We start from the raw sequence: 21,453 nt of genomic DNA on the forward strand, positions 1-21,453 counted from the left end.
GGCATCAACCTATTCTAAATATAACTTTAAATTATTACTTCATAAATCAATTTTAGCAGCACATAATTATATAAAAAATCAGTTTTATAATTTATTTAAGTCTAAAATATTTTAAAATTGATATAATAATATGTTTATTTGACTTTTCCTTTTATATTATATATTATATTTCTTATTTTTGTTTATGTTTAATAAGTCTTCTAAAAAAATATTAGGAAAATAAGTTAAATCTATGTAAGAAAATTATATTAATTCCACCCATTAAAGACATAATGAGTCTTTAATAAATATTTTGAAATACCATACATATATATATATATATATATATATATATATATATATATATATATATATAATTTTTGAGTGCGACATACACAAAATATACTAAAATTTTTATATGTATTAAAAAATATTTGGAAAGCCAGAGCCATCTACAACCTAAAAGGTTCCTGCTTTCACTCAAAACCTTAATTTATTATAAAATGTTAAAGTTTTTCGTTTTTATTCAATTTAAAATTATGCTTGAATTTTATTTTATTTTAAAAAAAAAACATGTTATAAGTGATATGAAGACATTACAAAAGAAGGTTTGATAAGAATTGAAAGAGGACAAAATTGTTAGATGGTTAAACTATTGGAAAGATTGAATCTGTGATAGTTTGTGGATAAAAAAATAGTGGAATCTAAGTTTGAAGTTTGAAAGAGATGAAGATTTGAGAATAGTGAGATGGTAGGCAAAGGGGAAACCAAAGAAAAAATATTCGAAATTGTCTTTTTGTGCAATAATTGTTTGGGTTTATAATGGTGAGAAGTTAGAAGGAGAAGATGAAAAAGAAGAGAAGCGGCGATCCAATTACAGCTGACCATGTTTTCCGGATGATAGATAGCGATAGTATTTGTTAGTATTTTATCCACACACTTCAATGCTCGCCATGTGATCACCCTATTTCTCAACTTCCATATTATTGTACTTCCCATCTTTTCAATCTAATAACTCACTAGTGCCACCAGTTAACAACTTAAAAACATTTTAACTAAAACATGTTATTCTTTCTCTTTTCTATTTCTACTGTCAAAGTAAGTTCCATTCTCTTCCCTTACAAAATAACTTATATCAAAATTTATGAAAGTTAAAGGAATTTTGATAGAAAGTTTTGAATGTATGTTAAGAAAGGGAGGTTTTAAATTTAGGGAAAAGGAGAATGGTAGAAGGGAATGTAGTTTTGCTCTAGTTAATATTGATGGCCATATAAAGAAAGACAAAAGGTTCACTCTATATATATATATGTACCTAATAACAACCTTGAGAATCTCTCCATCTTAGGTAGATTAATCCATCAACATAGTGTGTGTATGCCCCTGCCACAACCAAGACATGAAACAGTTGGTGACTGTGGCCAGCAATATCAAACTTCCCTGGCATCCACCTCTCTGGTATCCTTGCCACATATATTACTGCTCCCAAACCATAAAGAACTCCCATTAGTATCTCATACCCTGTTGTTTGCAAGGCCTCAGGTTGATGCTTGTGCAGTATGAGTTTATGTATAATGGGTGCCACACCTGAAAATCCCATTAAAAAGAAGATAGTAGCACGGTACTTCCTGAACTCAGATTTTTGGAAAAATGGGAGAAGAGAGAAGATCATGGAGGCTATCCCCATCAGTGTTATTAAGCCTAAGTAGAAGTAGCAGGAAAAAGGGTTGCACATGAATGTGTAATACACAGGAGGGTAAAATGAAGTTGCAATCAATGCAGAAATCCCGGCATAGTCAATTCTCAGCATGATGTAGGAAAGGCGCTGTGAATGGCAAGCAAAGAGGTGGCATGTGCTGCTGGCCAGCAAACAGAACATCGCCCCACCTAAGAAGGCATAGAAAGGCCACCTCGTAATCGGTTCTACCACTAAGGGGGATACCATGTTCATGTCACCTTTCAGACCATCCTGTAACAAAGTATAATTCTCATATATAAACCAACGTTAGTAGTGTACTGTAACAATTACTTAAATACAATGTATTCACACATGCTTCTTTTGCTAAAATAACATCATTCATCGCGGTTTATACAAAAAGAAATCAATGTTTTGAATGCATCAGCTAATAGGTGAACATAATCTTAAAGGAGACACTTCACAAAGAGGAAGAGGAACTTACAAGGGAAAACTGCTCAGGCAAGCACCTTCTGAGAAGTTCCACAACGGTCCAACCTGATACTGAGGAAAAGTCTAAAGAATAAAGAGATGTACTCAAGTCATTTAGCTTGAGAGTCTCATGCATGTTGGGCAGTGAAGGCAGGCATTTCAAGAGCTCTAAACGAATCTTGTTCAGATCAGCTTTCCCTATCAGTTCAGACAGATGTTGAACGGAATTGAAATCCGCAACCATTGGAGATTTTGCAGCTGTGTATATGGTGAGAAAGAGAAAAAGGAAGAACCCTATCAAATGCCTGAAACAATGTCACTGTCGTTAAGTGAAGGATTGTAATTTAGACAAGTTAACTACGCACCTTTAATGTCGTTTCTTAAAAGAGACATACTTAAAGCACAACAATAAGTCGTATCGTATATCTAGAGATAATCTTCAAGATGTACCTCAGATTGTGGTACTGTTTGTCAATTAAGAATGGAATTGCATCTCACTAGCCTACGTTGTCCTTTAAGGCTGATTAATGCGCAAATTACCAAAATGAAATTTCAATAGTGATGAGAAAACAAACGCCACAACCACATAAAGTAGATCTTTTCATTATTTGTTATTGAACAGTGTTCCCAACATAAGAACACTCTTGAACTTAAGTACAAACTCCTCTTTTATTGCCCCCACCTTTGGTTAATTAATTCTGTGATAACAAAAAATCTTAAAATACATTATCTTGTATATATATACACTTTAATAGGACATGTTTGAAAGAAGCTAAACTATGCGCAACAAATATAAAATAGAAGTAGCACTAAGTTAAGCCACACTTTTACAATGCAATAAATTTTTAAAACTAAAAAATGCACCTCAAATGAAAAAAAAAAATACAACATAAAAAGGCACCAAGTTTAGCAGATATATAATGAAAGATATTTGTACTTGAAAGTCAAAGTACTTACGTCCAGACATTGAATGTTTCATTATGAATTGAGAAAATGCTAAGGAAGATATGTTTCAGTGGCCACTCTGATCGATAATAACCCAATATGAATTCATTGTCCCTCATGTAGGCTGGTAGTGAATTGTATTCTACAAGCTGGTATTTTAATTTTCTCCATTGTCTTACTCCCTTCCGTAATTTTGAACTTGTTCTTTCATCTTCGCCATCATGTAAATCATTAAATTTTTCGTGTGTAGCTATAAAGCCATCCGATGCACCACGTATCATCTCTGCAATGTACAAAGGAACACTTTCAAATCAAGAAACTAGTTGATATTGAAGCCACTGGGCAATGATCAAAGACCCCAGATGATAATAGCCCTCAACAACTTTTCTCTCTTGACCTGGTTAAGTCGGTTTATGAAGAAAAGAAAACCCAAAAGGCCAATGATTAACACCCATCTAGAAATTATTCACCTTCTGAAGTGAATCAAGACAACATAATAGTCTCTAACCAAAAGGGATGGGGGAGAAAAGAAAGCCCAAAAGACAAACTGCAGAAGCAGACAGCAGAGGATGAAACAATGAGAACAAGGTACATGGTCATGCTATAAGGTTCCGTAGAATCAATGAATTAACTTCGCTCATGTGATCTTTGAGGAATATAATCTTCCATGCAGATTTCAAGAAGAAACACTAAGCAGCCTCAATGAACAAATTAAAAATAATAACGTGAATTTTACACTCAAACATGAAAAGGATTAACGTGAATATTGCTACCAAGGCTAAAGCTAAAACAGTATACTACCTAGTCCTGTCAAGTTTTTTTGGAGAATTTGAGTCTAAAAGCAGCAATGGAACCTTGTGAATGAGTTGGCCAACAAGAAAATCGAAGCCTATGCTTCTATTCATTACTAAAATTAAATATCAAATTCACAATCACCCACGACTCCACCCAAATTTCCACCTTACAATTCAAGTTCAAACACCTGAACGTAATCGGATATTGTCGCCGTTTCATCTATTCGGGAAAACATCTGACAGAGGCGCATTGATTTAGACATTGCTGACATTGATCACAGTTCTCCCATGTAATTAAAATAAATTTACAACGCACACAGTGGCACGGTGCATCTAATGTAAACGTAGAGTGTCAAAATTGTATGAAAATTTGACTTGCCTGAAATTTTCAGGGGGACAGAAGTATGCAGATGAATACTGATGTGCCCGGGAAAGGGAAGAGACAATACTGTAAGAAAGATGATAAGGTGGTGCCGGAGGATGGTATCCTAGTCCCGGCAAAGGACATTACACCATCCCAACGTATTAAGAATGACATTGCATAAACCCAGTATGACACCTAATACCCTATTTCTTAGTTTCGCCATGTTGCAACCTCAAATTGAGACAACTCAGAACTTTTATTTGCCATTCATGGCATGTGTGATCCCATATATTCTCTGGCAGAAAAGGTCAATCCTTTTTCTCTCTCTTGGAATCGTCTATTCGGATTTCTGTCCCATTTTAATTTTCTATGATCTAAAATCAGCACTTCCCTGTGATCCATACAATGTGACCACTTTCTTTTCTTCTTTTATTAAATTTCTTCTCTTCAACAAGTACAATACCGATTCAAGGAAATAATATAGTAAATAAATTATTCCCATTATCAACAACATTATTCCAATTCAAACAACGCTATTCGCAACTAGAGACAAAATGTTTTGAAAAAAAGAGTGGAATTGGCTTAAATAGCGGGAAAGAGGTCGTTGAGTCTGCATGGTAATCTATAGAAATCATCGTTCCGACCATCAGCATTATATACACTGAACTTCTCCCACCACTGCAAACCACTGTCCCTATGGGCTGCATCATTTTCGCATGTGAGTGTGGTGTCCAAAACGAATGCAATCAACCCCGCCACTGTTGTGTGGGACATAAAGATCACGCTAACCATATCATTGAACTGCAAATTCATTGAAATGACAGAATCATCTAAATCACATCTAAACTTGATCAGAATCTACGTGCTTTGGAAACTATAATTTGAACTTAAGTATCCAGGGAACTGTGTCATTGTGAATTAAATTTCAATTATTGGTTTCGGTTCAGGTCTCTCACCCAGCCGTGTTGATGCTTCACGTGAAAAATTTCTATGAAATATTGTGGTATGGAGAGGCCGAGGAAGAATGAAGAGCCCAGCACGAATTTGGTTCTGAAACTGTTCAGGTTACAGAACTGGAGAAAACCAAGACCTGCAGAAGCTGCATATCCCAAATTGCAAACTCTTGTCAAGTTCATGATTCGCAAAGCTCTACAAAGACAGTTGGTTAGAGAGAACTTACAGACATAGCCCAAGAGCACACAGTTTAATGCTGCTATGATTGGCAAAGGTATAGAAGCAAAAATTGCTCCCACTTTTCCTGGTTGAAGAGAACGTGTGCAATATGAGATATCACTAATTGAAGAGAATAATAACACTGCATGGACAACATCATGAACGAACAAAACCTGGACACAACTCCTTCAGTGTTGATCGTGTTTTCTCAAATTAGTATTGAAGTGTCATCTTGGTATTATGCAAATTATTAAAGTAAAACTTCAATTCTGACGAGAACAATGCCAACCATACTTAATTGTATTTAACTTTTTCCCCGTTAGGAAATTCCATATTTGTGAAGGGAAGAACATTAAGCTTCATAGTTTACCAAAGATGTTAGTCTATCATACCAAATATGGAGAAGAAAATCATAAAGCCAGCTGATATTTGGATGACCCTTCGGCTTCCCACTCTAGTCAGTGCCAATAATCCAGCATTCTCCCTGAAAGCAGAGCAATGCAAACGCGAAAAAGATGCATATGGTTACAGACTCGCAACCACTACGAAGTTTTCTGGGCAGAACCATGCACTAACAGGAACTAGGAAGGCAAAGAAAACTCTATAGTTTTGGTATTTTTACCACCATAATATTTTTCTACTTAAAGAATTGTATAGGGAATGTTTAAAATGAAACATCGTTCCACTCTTTCCTACACACATTTAATAAAGAAAAAGAGTTTCTTCAAACCAAACAAGAATGTCCTTAAATCGGTTGAGCTTGAAATCATGAGTGATAGGTTAAGGCTCACTGATGCCGTACATTTAAGGGGGTTTTAATGTTGAGATGGACTTACACTGATGCCGTACATCCAGTTACAGAACCCAAAACGCCACTGAAAAAAGAAGCTACTCCCTAAAACAACATTAAGAATGACACAAACAATCAATATTAAGTTTCCCGATTGTGATTTCAGAAAGAATTAAAAATAAGTGCATGTAATTAAAAATAAGTGCATGTGGATCTTACCACCCAGCCAGCTCCGCGGCCAATAACATGTGGTGGCACGGGTGTTGCACTTCCATACCTTGCCGCGGCGTAAAATGCACCGGTAGACTGAATGTAAAGATGAAAAATGTTGAAATTCGAAACAAACATAAGATGGAATCTGGCTTCATTTTGAAGTGTTTATTCAGATTTGGGTACTTTTTGTTACGAAAGGCTATTGAAGTTGCTTTATTGCACACTATCGTAATGATTAAAGCATGGGTGTCTGTGTTAAGGGTGTGCTTACCTCAAAAAGAGAAACAAAAGAAGCTGCTGTCATAGCCAAAGCTTCTCCGAAGTTGAAGGTAGGAACCCCCCATTGGAAGGGAATAAAAGGGAGATATACCCTGTATTAATGCAGACAATTTTATCAACATCTCATTCAAAGACTGAAACTTGGTGGATAAAGCAAACCTTGACTCTGAAAGAATGCAAGTTATTTATGATTAACTGGAAAAACATAATCTGTCCACAATCTTACCAACTAGAAGAATTCACAAGACCAGAACGATCAGTGCGGCAACTATTCTTGGTATCTTCTGGCTTGTTGTTGTATATAGTGCTTGCAGTCAGAATCTGTGCAATTAACCATGCACTTGCAATGGAAAACAACACCACAAATCTGCCGTTGATAAGCTTGTTGGGGCTAATAAATCTATTAAGATACTGCAAAAAGCATAGAAGATAACGAATACATCATGACCGAAATTTAAGAATAGAAGTAGTGAATTTTGAATTTAGCTACGTCACATCTCACACATTACAGCCTACTTATTCCAAGTCTGTTCACAATTCATGTTAAAGTTTAGTGATAAAAGTTAGAATGAGGGGTGTGAGAGGCTGTGGGTTTAACTCTCCATGCTAAAAGAAATTATCACATTTTACTTGACACGAGTAAGATTAACTACTTGCCTGTGAGATGAAAACCAAAATAATCAGTGCAGGAAGCCCCACTTCAACACATTCTGCCAGCTGCAAGAGTGATCAGCCAAAATAGAGGGAAAGTCAGTCAAATAATCCTACCATCAATTCCTAGACTTGTAAAGTGCTAAATTGCATAAAACTTGTGACTTAAGATTCAAGCGCTCAACCTATTTGACTGAAACATCTATACCAGAGGAGAAAAATTTTACCATTGGGAATCCAAGATGGTAGAGACCGAGTCCAGTGAAAGTTACGTAAGAGACAACAGAAAGTGGGCTAAGGAACCTAAAGCAGCACAAGAGAAAGCAGTTAATTAGGTAGATATAACACGCTGGAAGTGATTAAAGGATTTTATAGACTCTAACTGGCCAAAAAAACTGTAAGCATGCACTTACTAACCTGACAGCACCCCTCCAAAGGCCCAAGAATCCCACAACTATTTGGAAACATGCACTCACAATCAAGGCGCCTTGTATCCCTCTAATTGTATGAGTGAACCTCTGTTCATCAGCAACATAATAGCAAGAATTGAATATCATCAAGTGGAACCAAAGTCAATAGGCTTTCTTAATTTGGATAGGTTTTTCTTACAATCTTGTGTAATATCAACTTTATGGAGAAGTTTTATTTCATTTTTTTTGTATTACAAGTGTTCACGGAGAAGTCCTACAATTCACAAGAACTTATACAAGCATAGAAGATAATCTCCTTGACCTCGTAAGGATCTGTATATGAACTGTATCTCTTGGCATGGACAATTGACATTGTGGGTATTAGGAAACTGTATGAACCAACAACTACGGTTGGCAATCGTGTTCCAAACCAAGATTGCAGAAGCGTGCTTGCTCCAGAAACAAACAGTAGATTCTGTATCACCTTGGCCTTCTCAGCCTACGTTGATTAAGGATTTCAATTTATACCCTTGTAAAATTTGAAAGAGAAAAGACAAAAAAAGCTAAAAAAAACAAATGGAAAGAAGCTTACATGGCCCCCACCCATTTCAGTAACGATCGTAGTTGGAATCAGAACTGTCACACCAAGAGTCAGAATATAATGCTGAAATCCCAATAACACTGCTTGTTCTGCTCAAATCCATATACAAAGTTTAAAGCTCAAGAAGATAAAATTGATGAATATTTTGGTTCATGAAAATTATAATATTGTTCTTCAGCTTAGATGTTCAGAAGGAAAACTCACAATATTCTGAGTAAACACACTTTGCATTGAATATTTATATTTATATATATATATATATATGTTTGTGTGTGTGTGTGTGAGTTTCGTAAGAAGCGTGTTAGTGTGTTAATTTCCAATATGTTTTAGCATAAAAAGAAAGAAAATAAGCGATGAACAGAATATACTGACGCCAGGGAGGAGGACTCTTAATGCAATACTGAACATCAGGTAATTGTTCTTTCACTGGATGTGGTAGAGCTAACGCCACTTCAGGTTGTGTCTTTTTATTACCGCCATTGCCACCGCAACCACCACTGTCACCGCCCTCAGTCATGTTTGTAAAAGCGGAGAAGGATACTGTACAAGTGAACTTAATCACTTATTTAAAGTAATATTTTCTGTTTGGATGCAATTTCACCTATTAAATTACTACACATAACAGTTATATTGTCTTGATAGCCAAATAATACAAATTATTATGCGATTTCAACAAATTAAACCGTCATTCAACGTTATATTTTGGTAAGAAATAGTTAATTGTAATAGATTGTATATAATAGAAATAAATAAAAATGTAATCATGAATAACACAAAAAGATTAATCCGAACATTAAGATAACATAACCTTACAGAAATATAAATATTAATTATGTATGATTTCAGTTCTTCTGATGAAGAAAACAAAATTAATTTGATTAATTAGTCAAAATCTGTTCCAGTAGTGAATTAGTTAAAATGTACGTAAATTAACTAGAACATTGCATAAAAATTTATTAGTTTTTTAATTAAAGCAATCTTATAACATTAAAATAAAATTAATATAATTGTAAAAACATTATTTTCAAATTTGGTTAAAATTCTATTCACTTGAAAACGATCCCAATGATCAAACCTTTGGATTAAGTGGTTTAAGTATAACACGTGATTCGAACATACGAAAACAAAAACATGTTTCGGACAGTTTCTATATGCTAGTGTTAAGGCCATTGAAATCATGTTCCAACTGAAATTTAGTCACATAATAGTTTTTAATTTCGTTTATCACAAAATATATTATAATTGACAAATAAGAAATTCAGAAATGATTTCAATCAGGAAAATCCTTTAATTTTACTTTAGCAATTGCTGCAACCTATCATTTTATTTAATTCCATTTCGTCTTTGAGAGTTTTAAAGTACTTGGGAAGGTGCAGTAGTGTGATCCGGATAATGGGATCCAGAAAGGTAAGTGGCTGATCCAAAAGTGGATTCCGGAAAGGAAAAAATACTGACCGGAAAATGAATTCCGGAAGGTGAAAAGAGGTTTTTCGAAAAGAAGTCATCCGAAAAATAATCTGAAAGTCAGTTTTTTTTTAAAGGAAATATTTCCAAAATAAAATTTCCACAAAAAATTCTGTGAGACAAATTTCTGAAAAAAAATCAAAAATTTGTTTCGAAATATTTTTCTTTTTTGGAAACAAAATTCCAGAATATATTTCCTGTTTCTGGATTACATTTTTCAGAAATAACTTTCAAATAAGAGTAAAAGCGAAAATTAAATAAATTGATGGCATAATAGAGTGCAAGAAGCAACACCCATTTATTTTTACTTTTTTTTTTTACCTGTTCATTTCCTTAATTCATATTCAAATTTGATTTAGTGAGATGGCAAGAGGTTTTGAATATAAATTTAGAAGATTTACGTTTTTCAGGTATATTATTATGAATTGATAATTTCAAATCTTATAATAAGTAAATTTTTATTAATTTTTTTTATATTTTTATTTATTTTTTAAAATATATATATTATTTAGACAGACTATTTTATTTAAATAAGTTGGTCTAATAAATTCAATTTTTACTTTTAATTTTTTTTAATCTAAATTACATCAAAATATTTAAAAGTGGTCACATAAAAATATTAAAGATATTACAATAATTAATTATTTTTTATGAAAATAAAAAAGGTATAATAGCTAAATAAGATTAAGAACAATAAAAAATATTAAAACATAAAGATATTAATAAAATAATATAAAGTACTCAAATAAACTATTTTATATATATATATATATATATATATATATATATATATATATATATATATATATATATATATATATATATTGGTAATGAGATGTTTAAATATCTAATTCTGATAACAAATATCGTTTATCTGGTTAGAAACTAATTTTATGTTTGTAATTAAAGTTTTGAATAAATTTAAGTAATTCTTTTATGAAGTATAAGAAAACTTATGTGTTATTTTTTCTTTCTAAAATCTTTTGATATAATTATTAGAAAAAAATTATTTTTCATATATAATTTTTTTGGTATTTTCCGAAAGTTGGTTAAAATGAATAAATATTATGAAATATTGTAGCCTATGTTGAATTTTTTTAAGAGATAATATGGATAAATATATTATTATTTTTTATTCTTTCTTTGGTGTGAATTTCTTATATGCTAAAATTATGAGAGTCACATTTTTATTAAACATTTTCAAAATTTTGATTTTAAACGTGTTTGGTTAGAAAATTTCTTTTTTTTTGGCTTTTAGAAGAAGATGGAAAAAAATCTCAAAGATAGACAAAAGAATGAAAATTAAATATTCTCATACTTTTAGGAATAAAAATCACTTTGGATAAATTGAATTTTATAATTAAAAAATAAATTTCATTATAAATTATGTGATATCATAGCATTGGTTTTATTTTTTTTATAATATATTTAAATCTGTTCAGTTTCTTTTAAAAAAAAATGGCATATATTTTTTATACGTTAATTTAATCCACGTTATTATTATTATTATTATTTTAATAATATTTTCATTATAAAGGATTTTTGTGCTCATATTTTATTAAAAAATTATTTTGGTTCTGTAATATATGATGATAAATGAAATTATTAGTTAACTATTCTTTTACATCATGTATATAAAAAATATTAAAGTATACGTTACTAACCGTTGGTAAAAATACGTCAGATATCAATTATTTGTTTTTAGAAAACATCAAATTCATTAAAGTAATTTTTCAGTTACTCAGGACAAAGTGTAAAACCCGTTTCAAATAGAAAATAAAACAAAAACGACTTCATATAATAAGATTAAAACAATTGGTCGGGAGATAAAAATAGGAAAACAAATACGCGTAGAAGCTACGCGTCTTGTTAACAAAAAATAAAAGTTATAATTAAAAATTAGTTATAAAATTAAAAATATTATTAAAGTTTATGTTAAAGTTATTATATATATATATATATATATATATTTGATAACTTATTTAACAGTGTATTAAATTTTAATCGATAAAAAAAGTTTTTATTCATAAAAAAACATATTTTAAATATATGAATATTTTAATAATTTTTATTTTCGATTTAAAATAAAAAATTAAAAAATATTTAAATATTTTTAATCTTAAAACTTATAATCTAGATATTTTTATCAACTAAAATTTAATACATCTCAATAAGTTATCTAAATTAACAAAATCCATATATATATATATATATATATGTGTGTGTGTGTGTGTGAGAGAGAGAGAGAAATGTGATGAAAAAACTTTTATATTAATTTTTATTATCACATAATAGGAGTATTTGAATTTTTCAAGTTAAGTATACAAAATAAAGATAGGAGCTACAAAAGAAGAAATGTGTGCACAAATAATTTAAAAAGAAAACAAAATTAGTAATTGATACATATTTACAAAAATATCTATAATCAAACTCATTAAAATATTATAAAAAATCAATATTATCAACTATCAAAAACCATGTTTAAAATTTGCCAATAAATTAAAATTATTGTCGACTTATTAACCATAAAAAGTGTGTTCGAAAAAAATTTTATTAGTCGTTTTTATTAACAAAATTTTTGTTTCGTAATTACCAATGAAAAAATTTATCGATAAAATTCATCTATAAACACTTTGACATGATTCATCTTTTTCTTCATTTTTTTTGTTTCTTATTCCGCTGTTTTTCAATTTTATCTTCATTTTTCATTAACCTAATTCTCACGGTCTCAACTAACACAAATGGCTGATAGAATCAAATCATGTTCACCATTCTTCATCATTATCATCATTTTCTTCTGATTAAAACATATTCAATATCCATACACGTAATAAATCACTGCATAAACACATGAAAAGGGAAAATTTTGCATTGAATTTTACGAACTGAAAGGTGTGTCAATGAGTCGCATTACGTGTGAAGAGGTGTGATAGTGACTGTCTTGGTATCACAATGGCAAAGAAGAAGGAGAAGAGCGAAACCCACATACATAAAAGTAGAAACACAACGCTACCAACACAATGATATATGGACTCTGACAAGTTAGTGTGATCACTAATCACACTTGCGGTAGGCGTTGTAACGTTCTATGGTAGCCACAAATGTGATGAAAGAAGAAACTCTCTTGCTTTGAAAAGGAATATCGAATAAGCAACCATTTACATTTCTACACCTCATTTATACCACTTACACATCTAGTAAATTATATTGGACGAAAACTTTGTTGTTCTTTTTATAAACAAATTTAACAACGAATAATAAATAGTTTAAATTATTGATAGATTTTAAGATTTATACGTATTTATGAATTTTATCGATACAAATATTTGTCCATAAATAAAATATATATTACTAATAAATTTTTCTGTCAATAATAAATTTATTGATAAAATTCGTTAATAATTTAAATTTATCAAAAAAATTATTTTCTTTTATAATTTAATTTCTTTTTGCATATATATGGATTATAAAACAAATCCATCCAATATATAAGTATATTTCTTCAACGTTGTTTTATGATATGATTATATTTTACTTATAATGTATCTTTAATTATGAAAACATAATAATAACTTTTTACAATAGATTTTAATTATATAATTATGTATTTAATTTATCAATTTTTATCAAATTAAAATAACAAATATAATAATAATCATAAATAATTATAGCAATTTTTTGTGACAACTTTTATTATAAAATTATAAAATATTAACATTTTAAAAGAATATTATATAATTTTTAAAAATACTTAACAATTTTATGGTAAACAATAAAATACCAATTGAATCACACACTTTAATTTAGTCAAATTTTATAATAAATTAAAATTCAACGGAAAGAAAAACATTTATGTTGTATAATTAAGTCAAATAACTATTTAATAAAAAACTTGAATCATACCAAAACACGAAAATCCCTCTTCACAATAAATTCATGAGTTATAAACATCCAAAAAAATTCATTTCCATTTTCAGTTTCTTCTTCCTTCCCAGGACCACACAGTCTGATTTGAAAAACTTTCCATGTGACGCATGCATGTTAAAACAACCAAAGCGTCTTTATGCACCATTACAGGAAAGTAATTGAATGAAAGCGCGTTTCCATTAATGTGAATTTTAGTTTTATTCTTATCACGATTCACCCATCACCAACAAATATATATATATATATACATACAGAGAGAAAGAAGAGCATGCACACATCCACTTCCGAAGTGATTAACAGTTCCAAAGGCTGATGGCTTACTACGGTCAAAATCCTCCTATGTCTGGGCCTCCTCCTCCTCCCATGGGTTAGTTCCTCCACAAAACCTTCTTAATTGTTATTTGTTTACTCATTAATCCAGTTAATTATCTCTTTTAATCATGATTTGTGATGATTGACGATGAAATTAATGGAATCGTGTAGGGTATCCTCCACCAGGTTATCAAGGACCTCCTCCTCCGCAACCTCAAGTTTTTGCCACCCAGGCTCCGCCGGCGCAAGGACAGAGCTCAGGAGCTGCTACTGGTGCAATGGCGGGATGGTACGTTCTTTCATAACTACTTTCATCATACACACATGTACTCTGGTTTTTGTTAGAAGATCGTTCTTATTTTCATGGATGTACAGAAAAATTGAAGACTTTGTTGGTAAAGAAAAAACAACGAATAAAAAAAAATGACAGTTTGATTTTAGATAAATAAAAATAATTAATTTTATTTAGAGCTGTTTAATAAGAGTTATTTGCATTGTTAATATTAGTCGGAAAAAATATTTATATATAAGAATCTTTTAAAATTGTAAATGTTGAAAATTTTCAACAAAATTTTCTTACGAAAGTTATTTCAAATTAAAATATTATATTAATTTGACTTTCACAGGTATGAGCTGTTTAATATTAAATGAATCTCTTTATAAATGAAGACGAGAAATTAATTCATACTAAACAATAGCTTTATTAGCAGTATAAGGATCATGATTCATTAATATTTATTTTTTTACATTCAGCTTATAATTATATGAATTATTATTTTATTGTAATATAATATTTGATTAAACAAATAAGTATTTTTAATAATAATAATAATAGTGTCAAAATATACTTTATTAAAAAATAATAAGTACCACTGTGTACACCTACTTGTTTGCAGAACTTTTTATAACTTTTGAAAATAAAATTATGTATACAATAATTTTATTTAGAATTAAATGTTTTTCTTCAAATTATTTTTAAAAATCATATTTTATTTTTGAACTAAATTAATATGTATTTAGTTTTTTAAACTTTATAGAAGTCATGTATGATGTTCACTGAGAAAGGTATTTTACAATATTTTGTAGAAAATAAACATAATATATATATATATATATATATATATATATATATATAGTTTAAAAATAAAACATATTTTTTAAAAATAATGCGAAAATAAAAATATATGTAACTTTTTTATTTATATTCGTTAAATTTACCAAATTAATGAAATCACGTGACTGCTAAATTTTCTCTATTTTAATTTATTTCTACTCTGTTTTTTTTTTCTTTATCAAACACATTAGAAAAGAGATATATGTCATTATGTTTAATTTGTTTATCTTTTTAGCCTTGGCGCGTTGGGATGCCTTTGTTGTCTAGAATTGTGCTGCTGCATGGAGTGCTTGGACGCGTGTTGTTGATCTTCATCAGAAATCCTGCAATCAATCCTTAAACATTTCCTTCTTTTTTTTTCTTTTTTTTTTCTCTTTTAGCTTATATGTGGAACTTTGAATTTGGTGTTCTTCTCTCCTTTTAGAATAGAATTCAGTATAAAAAAGTTGTGGTTTGCAACTTTTAATTTTCTTCTTCACTTTTAGTTTGACCACTCGCACTTTGCATTAATCACATGTTGATGGTAATTTCCTGCTTTCAATTTACCAATCGTCATATAATTCAATATGAAAATAAGTGCTCACGTACTGCATTGACTGCAAATGTCAATGATAATTTTCATTGCTCTAAGATTATAGTACATATGGAGAAGGTAAAACAATTTTTGCATTTGTATTTGATACAAATTTTCGTTACCAGAATTGACAAATTTTTCATATGATGCATGCATATTGAATAAACAACCCAAGTGTCTTTATACACCATTACAAGGAAGGTAATTAATTGAGAGCGCGTTACCATTTAAGTGAATTTTGCTTTATTTTTATCAGCACTCACTGTCAGCAACCTTTTTAATTATTTTTCAATTTATCTATAACGGTATGATTTATTTCAGAATTAAAATCTCATTACTCTTTTAAAATAAAATATTAAATATCATCAATCATCTTAAATAATGCATTAAAATCAAATTTGAATTTTTTTTGTCTTAGTATTTTTTTCTTGAATCTTCCAAATATATTTATACTTTAAGTTATTTTAAAATCTCTTTCTAATTTATCACTATAGCATATTCTGAAGGCTCAGTAGCAAATTACTCGTTTAGGTTCATCTGAGGCGTAGTTTGCATGGATTAATAACGTGATTGACCCACATATTTTTTTTATTTGCTTAAATTTCTAATATTTAATTTAATTAACACAACACATAATGTGTGTTTATTCTGAGTAACTTGTTTATTCAATCTCAGTCTATTTAAATTTAAAAGTAGTTTATTTATTTGTGTCCATTAAAGTAACTCCTTAATTCACGTTTTAGTTTATTTTTATTTTATGAATATAATTTATTTTAAGAAGTGTGTTTATAGAAAATATGATTTCTACTAATTTAATTAAATAAAAATTTTATAAAATTTTTATGCAGCTCACGAACTGACTCACAAACCTACAAACAAATGTTATGCGACTGTATCTTTTATGCGAGACAGACTAACTCAGCCTATCTTTTATGGATCAAATGTGAGATGAGTGGAGACGAAACGACTCACATTATTATTCTTATACATAAGTGTTCTACTAATTATCATTAAATGTTATAAAATAACATTATACTCTCCTTCAACATGTATCCCCTTGAATTTCATTATTAAAAGTAAAGCTAAAGAGAGGGAAGGCCAACACTTTTATATTAATTTTAATGAACTTAGTAATGTTATTTTCTTTTTGTGTTAAATAATGTATTGTTTTTGTATATTTCTATTATTTAATTTATTTATAATAGTACATTATTTTTGTTTTCATTTTTATTTTTATTTTTAATAATTCATTTATTTATATTTTATATTTCTATAATTTAATTTGTTTTTATTACATATTATTTTTTATGATTAAATATATTTTTAGTACATAAATTTTAAAGTAAAATCAAAATTCGTTTTTATTAGAAATTTTGATATAATTTGATTTCAAAGTTTAAAATTAATTAAATATAATTTCTCTAATCCAATTTTGTTAATTTTTTTATATATCTAGTAGGACCTCAAGTTGATATTTGAGTTGTGTACACTATTTGACACATTAGAACTCAAACCACAACATGAAAGACCGACTATTAACACATAAAAGATTAACATTGGGTTAAAAATATTGTATTCATTATTTTTTTAAAAATTTTGGGAACAAAATGTATAAAAATTTTAAACATAATTAATTCCAATTTTCCAGTCAAATTTGGATAAGGATAATGTATTTAACTCTAATTTTATTACTTTATTTTTATGTTATTCAACTTATTATCATTATTAATATTATTTTTTTCTTCAAATAATACTATTGTTTTTTATATGTTTATTATATATCATACTTTAACCCATTTATCTTTTTTTTTAAGTTTTTTACTATTCACTAACATACTATATATGTTTGTAAATTGTAATGATTTTGATTTAAAATTACAATACTAGTAATGTTTTTATTAATTATATGTATATATACGTGTTTGTTAACTTATATAACATTTTAAATTAGTTGACAAAAATATTCTATGAATATAAATTTTAAGGTTAATGATATATGAATAATTTCTAATTTCTTTTTATTTTTCTATTTTAAATTTAAAATAAAAATTATTAAAATATCTAGTCTTTAAAGTATATTTTTGTTATGAATAGAAATTTTTTTGAATTAAAATTTCATACATTTTTCTTTAAGAGGTTATATATATATATATATATATATATATATATATATATATATATATGTATGTATGTATGTATAATATTGACATACGTACTTAACATTTTCTTACTCGTTATTGAGTATTCCAACCTGTAACACGTCATATACTTTCATATAAACACATTCATAACTAAATAAATTATATGTTAAATAGAAATGAATTGAAAATACTGACTTTTTTAACAAAATAAAAACAAAAACAATTATTATAAAGTTATATTACTTGTCTTCAATATTTTAAATTATTTTTCAATTTATCTATAACGGTATGATTTATTTCAAAATTAAAATCTCTTTACTCTTTTAAAATAAAATATTAAATATCATCAATCATCTTAACACGTGCATTAACTCAAATTTGAATTCTTTTTTGACTTGTTTTTTTTTCTTGAATCTTCAAAATATATTTATTAATATTGATTTTTATAATTTAAGTTATGTTAAAATCTCTTTTCAATATGTCACTATAGTATATTATGAGAGCTCAATAGCAATACTAAAAAATTAGCTTAGAATATGAAATGATGAAAAACACGAGTAGAGATGATAATGTGGTAAGCTTACTAGAAAAAGTATGGAAGCGATTATGGTTTTTCTTTTTTTTTTCATAAAAATGATGAGACAAAAATTTCATATTAATTAAATATAAAAACATCAACGAGATGAAGATGATATGAGATACCTAAACTCATTCTCGTCCAAATAACACCTACATGTAAAGAATTAAAAAAGATAATAATAAGTTTAATTGATAATTTACTATTATATATACATATATATATATATATATATATATATATATATATATATATATATATATATTTTCAATCAATTGAGTTATAATATTTGTTAAATAAAGTTAATTTGATTTCTTTCGTTAAATTGATAATAATATCACTTAGTCACTGTCAAAATTTGGTTAATCTTTTATGCAATTCCAAAACAAAAGTTCTCAAAAGAGCATGATAGAGGAAGATAGAGCAAGATGAAAAAATTTAAAATCTTAATTTTGTTTTCTTAACTACACTCAACGATAAACTAGAGTTTCAATTTCTTTGTTTCTTAAATGTGGAGGAAGGTCTTGAGAGGTGGAAAAAAAATGAAAAAAATGAGTAGGAGTGGCTTCTGAATCAATATGAATGCATAGGGAAAGTTTAAAGAAATTCAGTAGCATTGGGTTCTGAACAACATTCAGAATCAAATGCCATTAATGTCTCATTTTTGTATCCACAACTCACAACAGAAACAAAATGATGGATTTCCACACACCCCACCCACAATAAAGGGAATATCATATTTTTCAAGAGTATTCTGGACTCGGTACTGATGGTAAAGCATGAGAGAGATATAGCAGAAAACACATGATATACATAAATATGGAACTTGAAGGGAATATTCATTCTTAGACTTTCTCATAAGTCCAGCATTTCATTTCATGTCTCAGCTGCAACTACTTCCCCGTTGGTTTTCTCTTGAATTGTACTCTTCTCATTGTCACCTTCAAGCTGGCTTAAATTTCCCTTCTCCTTGATCAGTTGAATGTGATGGTGTTTGCAGTAGAGTTTTCCATCGTGTGCAATGTAATTAGAGGGACTAATAACACAGCCTCCATGAGTGCATTTGAAACAACTCTTGTGATAAGGAGTTCCATTCACCGTCACCTACACCATTTCAAAATATATAAAACTTAATATCCCTTTCTCAAATAGAATGGAAATTTTATCACTTGGGTTGGCATCGTGGTTTAAATTAGAAAAGGAGCTGCGATGGATTCTTTGCACTTCTGAATGGTGCCACTAAAATGTCTCACTGATGAAATTTAAGGTTGTGTTGTTACCTTTTCAGTGGGATACACTGTTTTCTGACAACCAGCACATTTGTCTCTGGTTCCACCAAACATATTCAAGACCTTGGTTGCTGCAGGTTTCTGATCAGAAACAACACAAAATTAGATGAAGGCTAGGTAACTGACATGTTCATGAGCGCAGATAACTCATTTTCTAATACATTTGTTATTATTGATTTAAATTTATTAAACATTAGATTCATTAAGAATTCAATGTACAAAATTATATAACTTTTGATCAATAATAAAATTTATGTTTAACAGAGTGTGTTAACCTGTTTTATTGTGCATTAGTAGGCATGAAGATTTAAAAATGATTACCTCTTCGCCAGTTTTGTCTGGTTTAGCAATTTTTGGTGTCCCTGATCAGCCAAAAGGAAATAAAGATAAGTGACCCCAGAAGGAAAAAATAGCGAGGCTTTGAATAATTGGATTTTGGATCCTGTGTTACCTTCGAAGCTTTTGTCAAGACTACCAGTTCTTTTGAACAGTTGATCGAAGTGTGGCTTGCAGTAAAGAACTCCCTCAAAAGAGTTATAGTTGCTAAGCTGCAAATACATTACTAAATCAATATAGTTCGTAAAAATTAAATCTAGTTACACGCCTTAAATCAGTAAACTTCAAAAATTAGTACACATTGCCAGAAAAATTAGCAGAACATCTGGGGAATCATACAAAAACTTAACATTTACAAATCAATTTTCGTTTTTGATGAAAAACAAGTGAAGGGTAGAAGGCAGAGTTAGATCCACTTATCTCAACGAACTAGAAAAAGAAAAATAAAACAAATAGTAATAGAGAGATTTAGCAATACATCTTTGGATGGATTCTTGTTGAGGTTTGATACTTTTTTTCCACTGGTTAATTTCACAACCTGGCTAATACTTTTGTAAACACAGAATTATCAGTCAAAGCAAGTGCTGAAATTGATGCCTCTGGTTTGTTCGAATTATCAAGAAACAAGAGACACCAGATCCAGGGACAGAAAGATCTGAACTAGAGTCAAACACTAGAAAACCAAGAAGAATTATGAAATGATATATCTGTAGATACAAATCCAAAGAGGTTAGTCAGAAGAGACAGACCTTGAGTGTTCCTTTGCAGTGGTGGCATCTGAAGCAAGCCTTGTGGAACACTCGATTATCCGCAGTTAACTTATCAACCAGATAAACTGTTTTGTCACAAGCCATGCATTTCTGAGTTGTTCCTGCAAATGCCATATTTCCGAATTCTCTTCCCTTAGCAAGGTGCAACAGAGCTATATGATCCCTCTGTAGCGCCTTAAGTAGATTTTTCTTGGTAAGAGGAAGAGCAAAACGATGAAAAAGAGGAGATAAGGCAAAAGGGGGGGTGGTGAAATGTGGGAGGCAGGAGACAAAAGCAGACACCCCAACAAATATACTGTCATTGACAATCATTTTGTCTAATATTTTAACCACCTAACTCACATTTTCTCTTACACATTTTTAATGTCTTCAACTGTTAAGTTAAATGCGTCACACTAAAAAACAAGAAACAACCACAATAACATAATTTGTACGCAACAAAGAAGATGAAGTTTAACTTTTGAGCCAAGTGTTATGGGCATTTTTTCTTTTCTACCATCACCATTACATTTGTTTTTTTACTACTTTATCAAGTTTGGAAGATGCAGAATCATTATTTCATATATAATGTAAGATAGGTGGAGAC

At 29.4% G+C, this 21,453-nt stretch overlaps 3 protein-coding genes and 1 long non-coding RNA gene across 5 annotated transcripts; 1 reads left to right on the top strand and 3 right to left on the bottom strand.

The window, feature by feature from the left end:
• Window positions 1-1,203: 1,203 nt before the first annotated feature.
• LOC124829750 (heptahelical transmembrane protein 4-like) lies at window positions 1,204-4,454 on the bottom strand. 2 transcript variants are annotated; one of them, XM_088108037.1, is made up of 4 exons: window positions 4,281-4,454; window positions 3,101-3,391; window positions 2,157-2,448; window positions 1,204-1,945 (listed from the first exon to the last, which is right to left on the bottom strand). In XM_088108037.1, the coding sequence occupies exons 1-4, from the start codon at window positions 4,418-4,420 to the stop codon at window positions 1,292-1,294; spliced, it is 1,377 nt and encodes a 458-aa protein (XP_087964163.1). In that variant the 5' UTR covers window positions 4,421-4,454; the 3' UTR covers window positions 1,204-1,291. The 2 variants fall into 2 exon arrangements, with proteins under 2 accessions (XP_087964163.1, XP_047159269.1); XM_047303313.2 differs by lacking the exon at window positions 4,281-4,454 and having other exon boundaries at window positions 3,101-3,369.
• Window positions 4,455-4,806: 352 nt separating this feature from the next.
• LOC124846225 (putative nucleobase-ascorbate transporter 10) lies at window positions 4,807-8,880 on the bottom strand. Its single transcript, XM_047323445.2, has 14 exons — window positions 8,736-8,880; window positions 8,355-8,452; window positions 8,085-8,261; window positions 7,770-7,870; window positions 7,580-7,655; window positions 7,359-7,418; window positions 6,928-7,112; window positions 6,694-6,793; window positions 6,429-6,515; window positions 6,256-6,314; window positions 5,812-5,903; window positions 5,427-5,504; window positions 5,203-5,345; window positions 4,807-5,047 (listed from the first exon to the last, which is right to left on the bottom strand). The coding sequence occupies exons 1-14, from the start codon at window positions 8,878-8,880 to the stop codon at window positions 4,829-4,831; spliced, it is 1,620 nt and encodes a 539-aa protein (XP_047179401.2). The 3' UTR covers window positions 4,807-4,828.
• Window positions 8,881-13,962: 5,082 nt separating this feature from the next.
• Window positions 13,963-15,646, top strand: LOC148204182 (uncharacterized). The gene is made up of 3 exons (XR_015784039.1): window positions 13,963-14,121; window positions 14,238-14,355; window positions 15,416-15,646. It is a non-coding gene; the product is annotated as an uncharacterized LOC148204182 (long non-coding RNA).
• A 3,369-nt stretch (window positions 15,647-19,015) lies between these two features.
• On the bottom strand, window positions 19,016-21,136 carry LOC124821959 (LIM domain-containing protein WLIM1-like). Its single transcript, XM_047293897.2, has 5 exons — window positions 20,847-21,136; window positions 20,213-20,309; window positions 20,083-20,123; window positions 19,753-19,842; window positions 19,016-19,576 (listed from the first exon to the last, which is right to left on the bottom strand). Exons 1-5 carry the CDS (start codon window positions 20,979-20,981, stop codon window positions 19,349-19,351), a joined length of 591 nt encoding a protein of 196 aa, XP_047149853.1. The 5' UTR covers window positions 20,982-21,136; the 3' UTR covers window positions 19,016-19,348.
• Between the last annotated feature and the right edge of the window lie 317 nt (window positions 21,137-21,453).

Source organism: Vigna umbellata, chromosome 2 (assembly GCF_029865625.1).
Source record: "Vigna umbellata cultivar VRB3 chromosome 2, Vumbellata_1.0, whole genome shotgun sequence".
NCBI classification, from domain to species: domain Eukaryota; kingdom Viridiplantae; phylum Streptophyta; class Magnoliopsida; order Fabales; family Fabaceae; genus Vigna; species Vigna umbellata.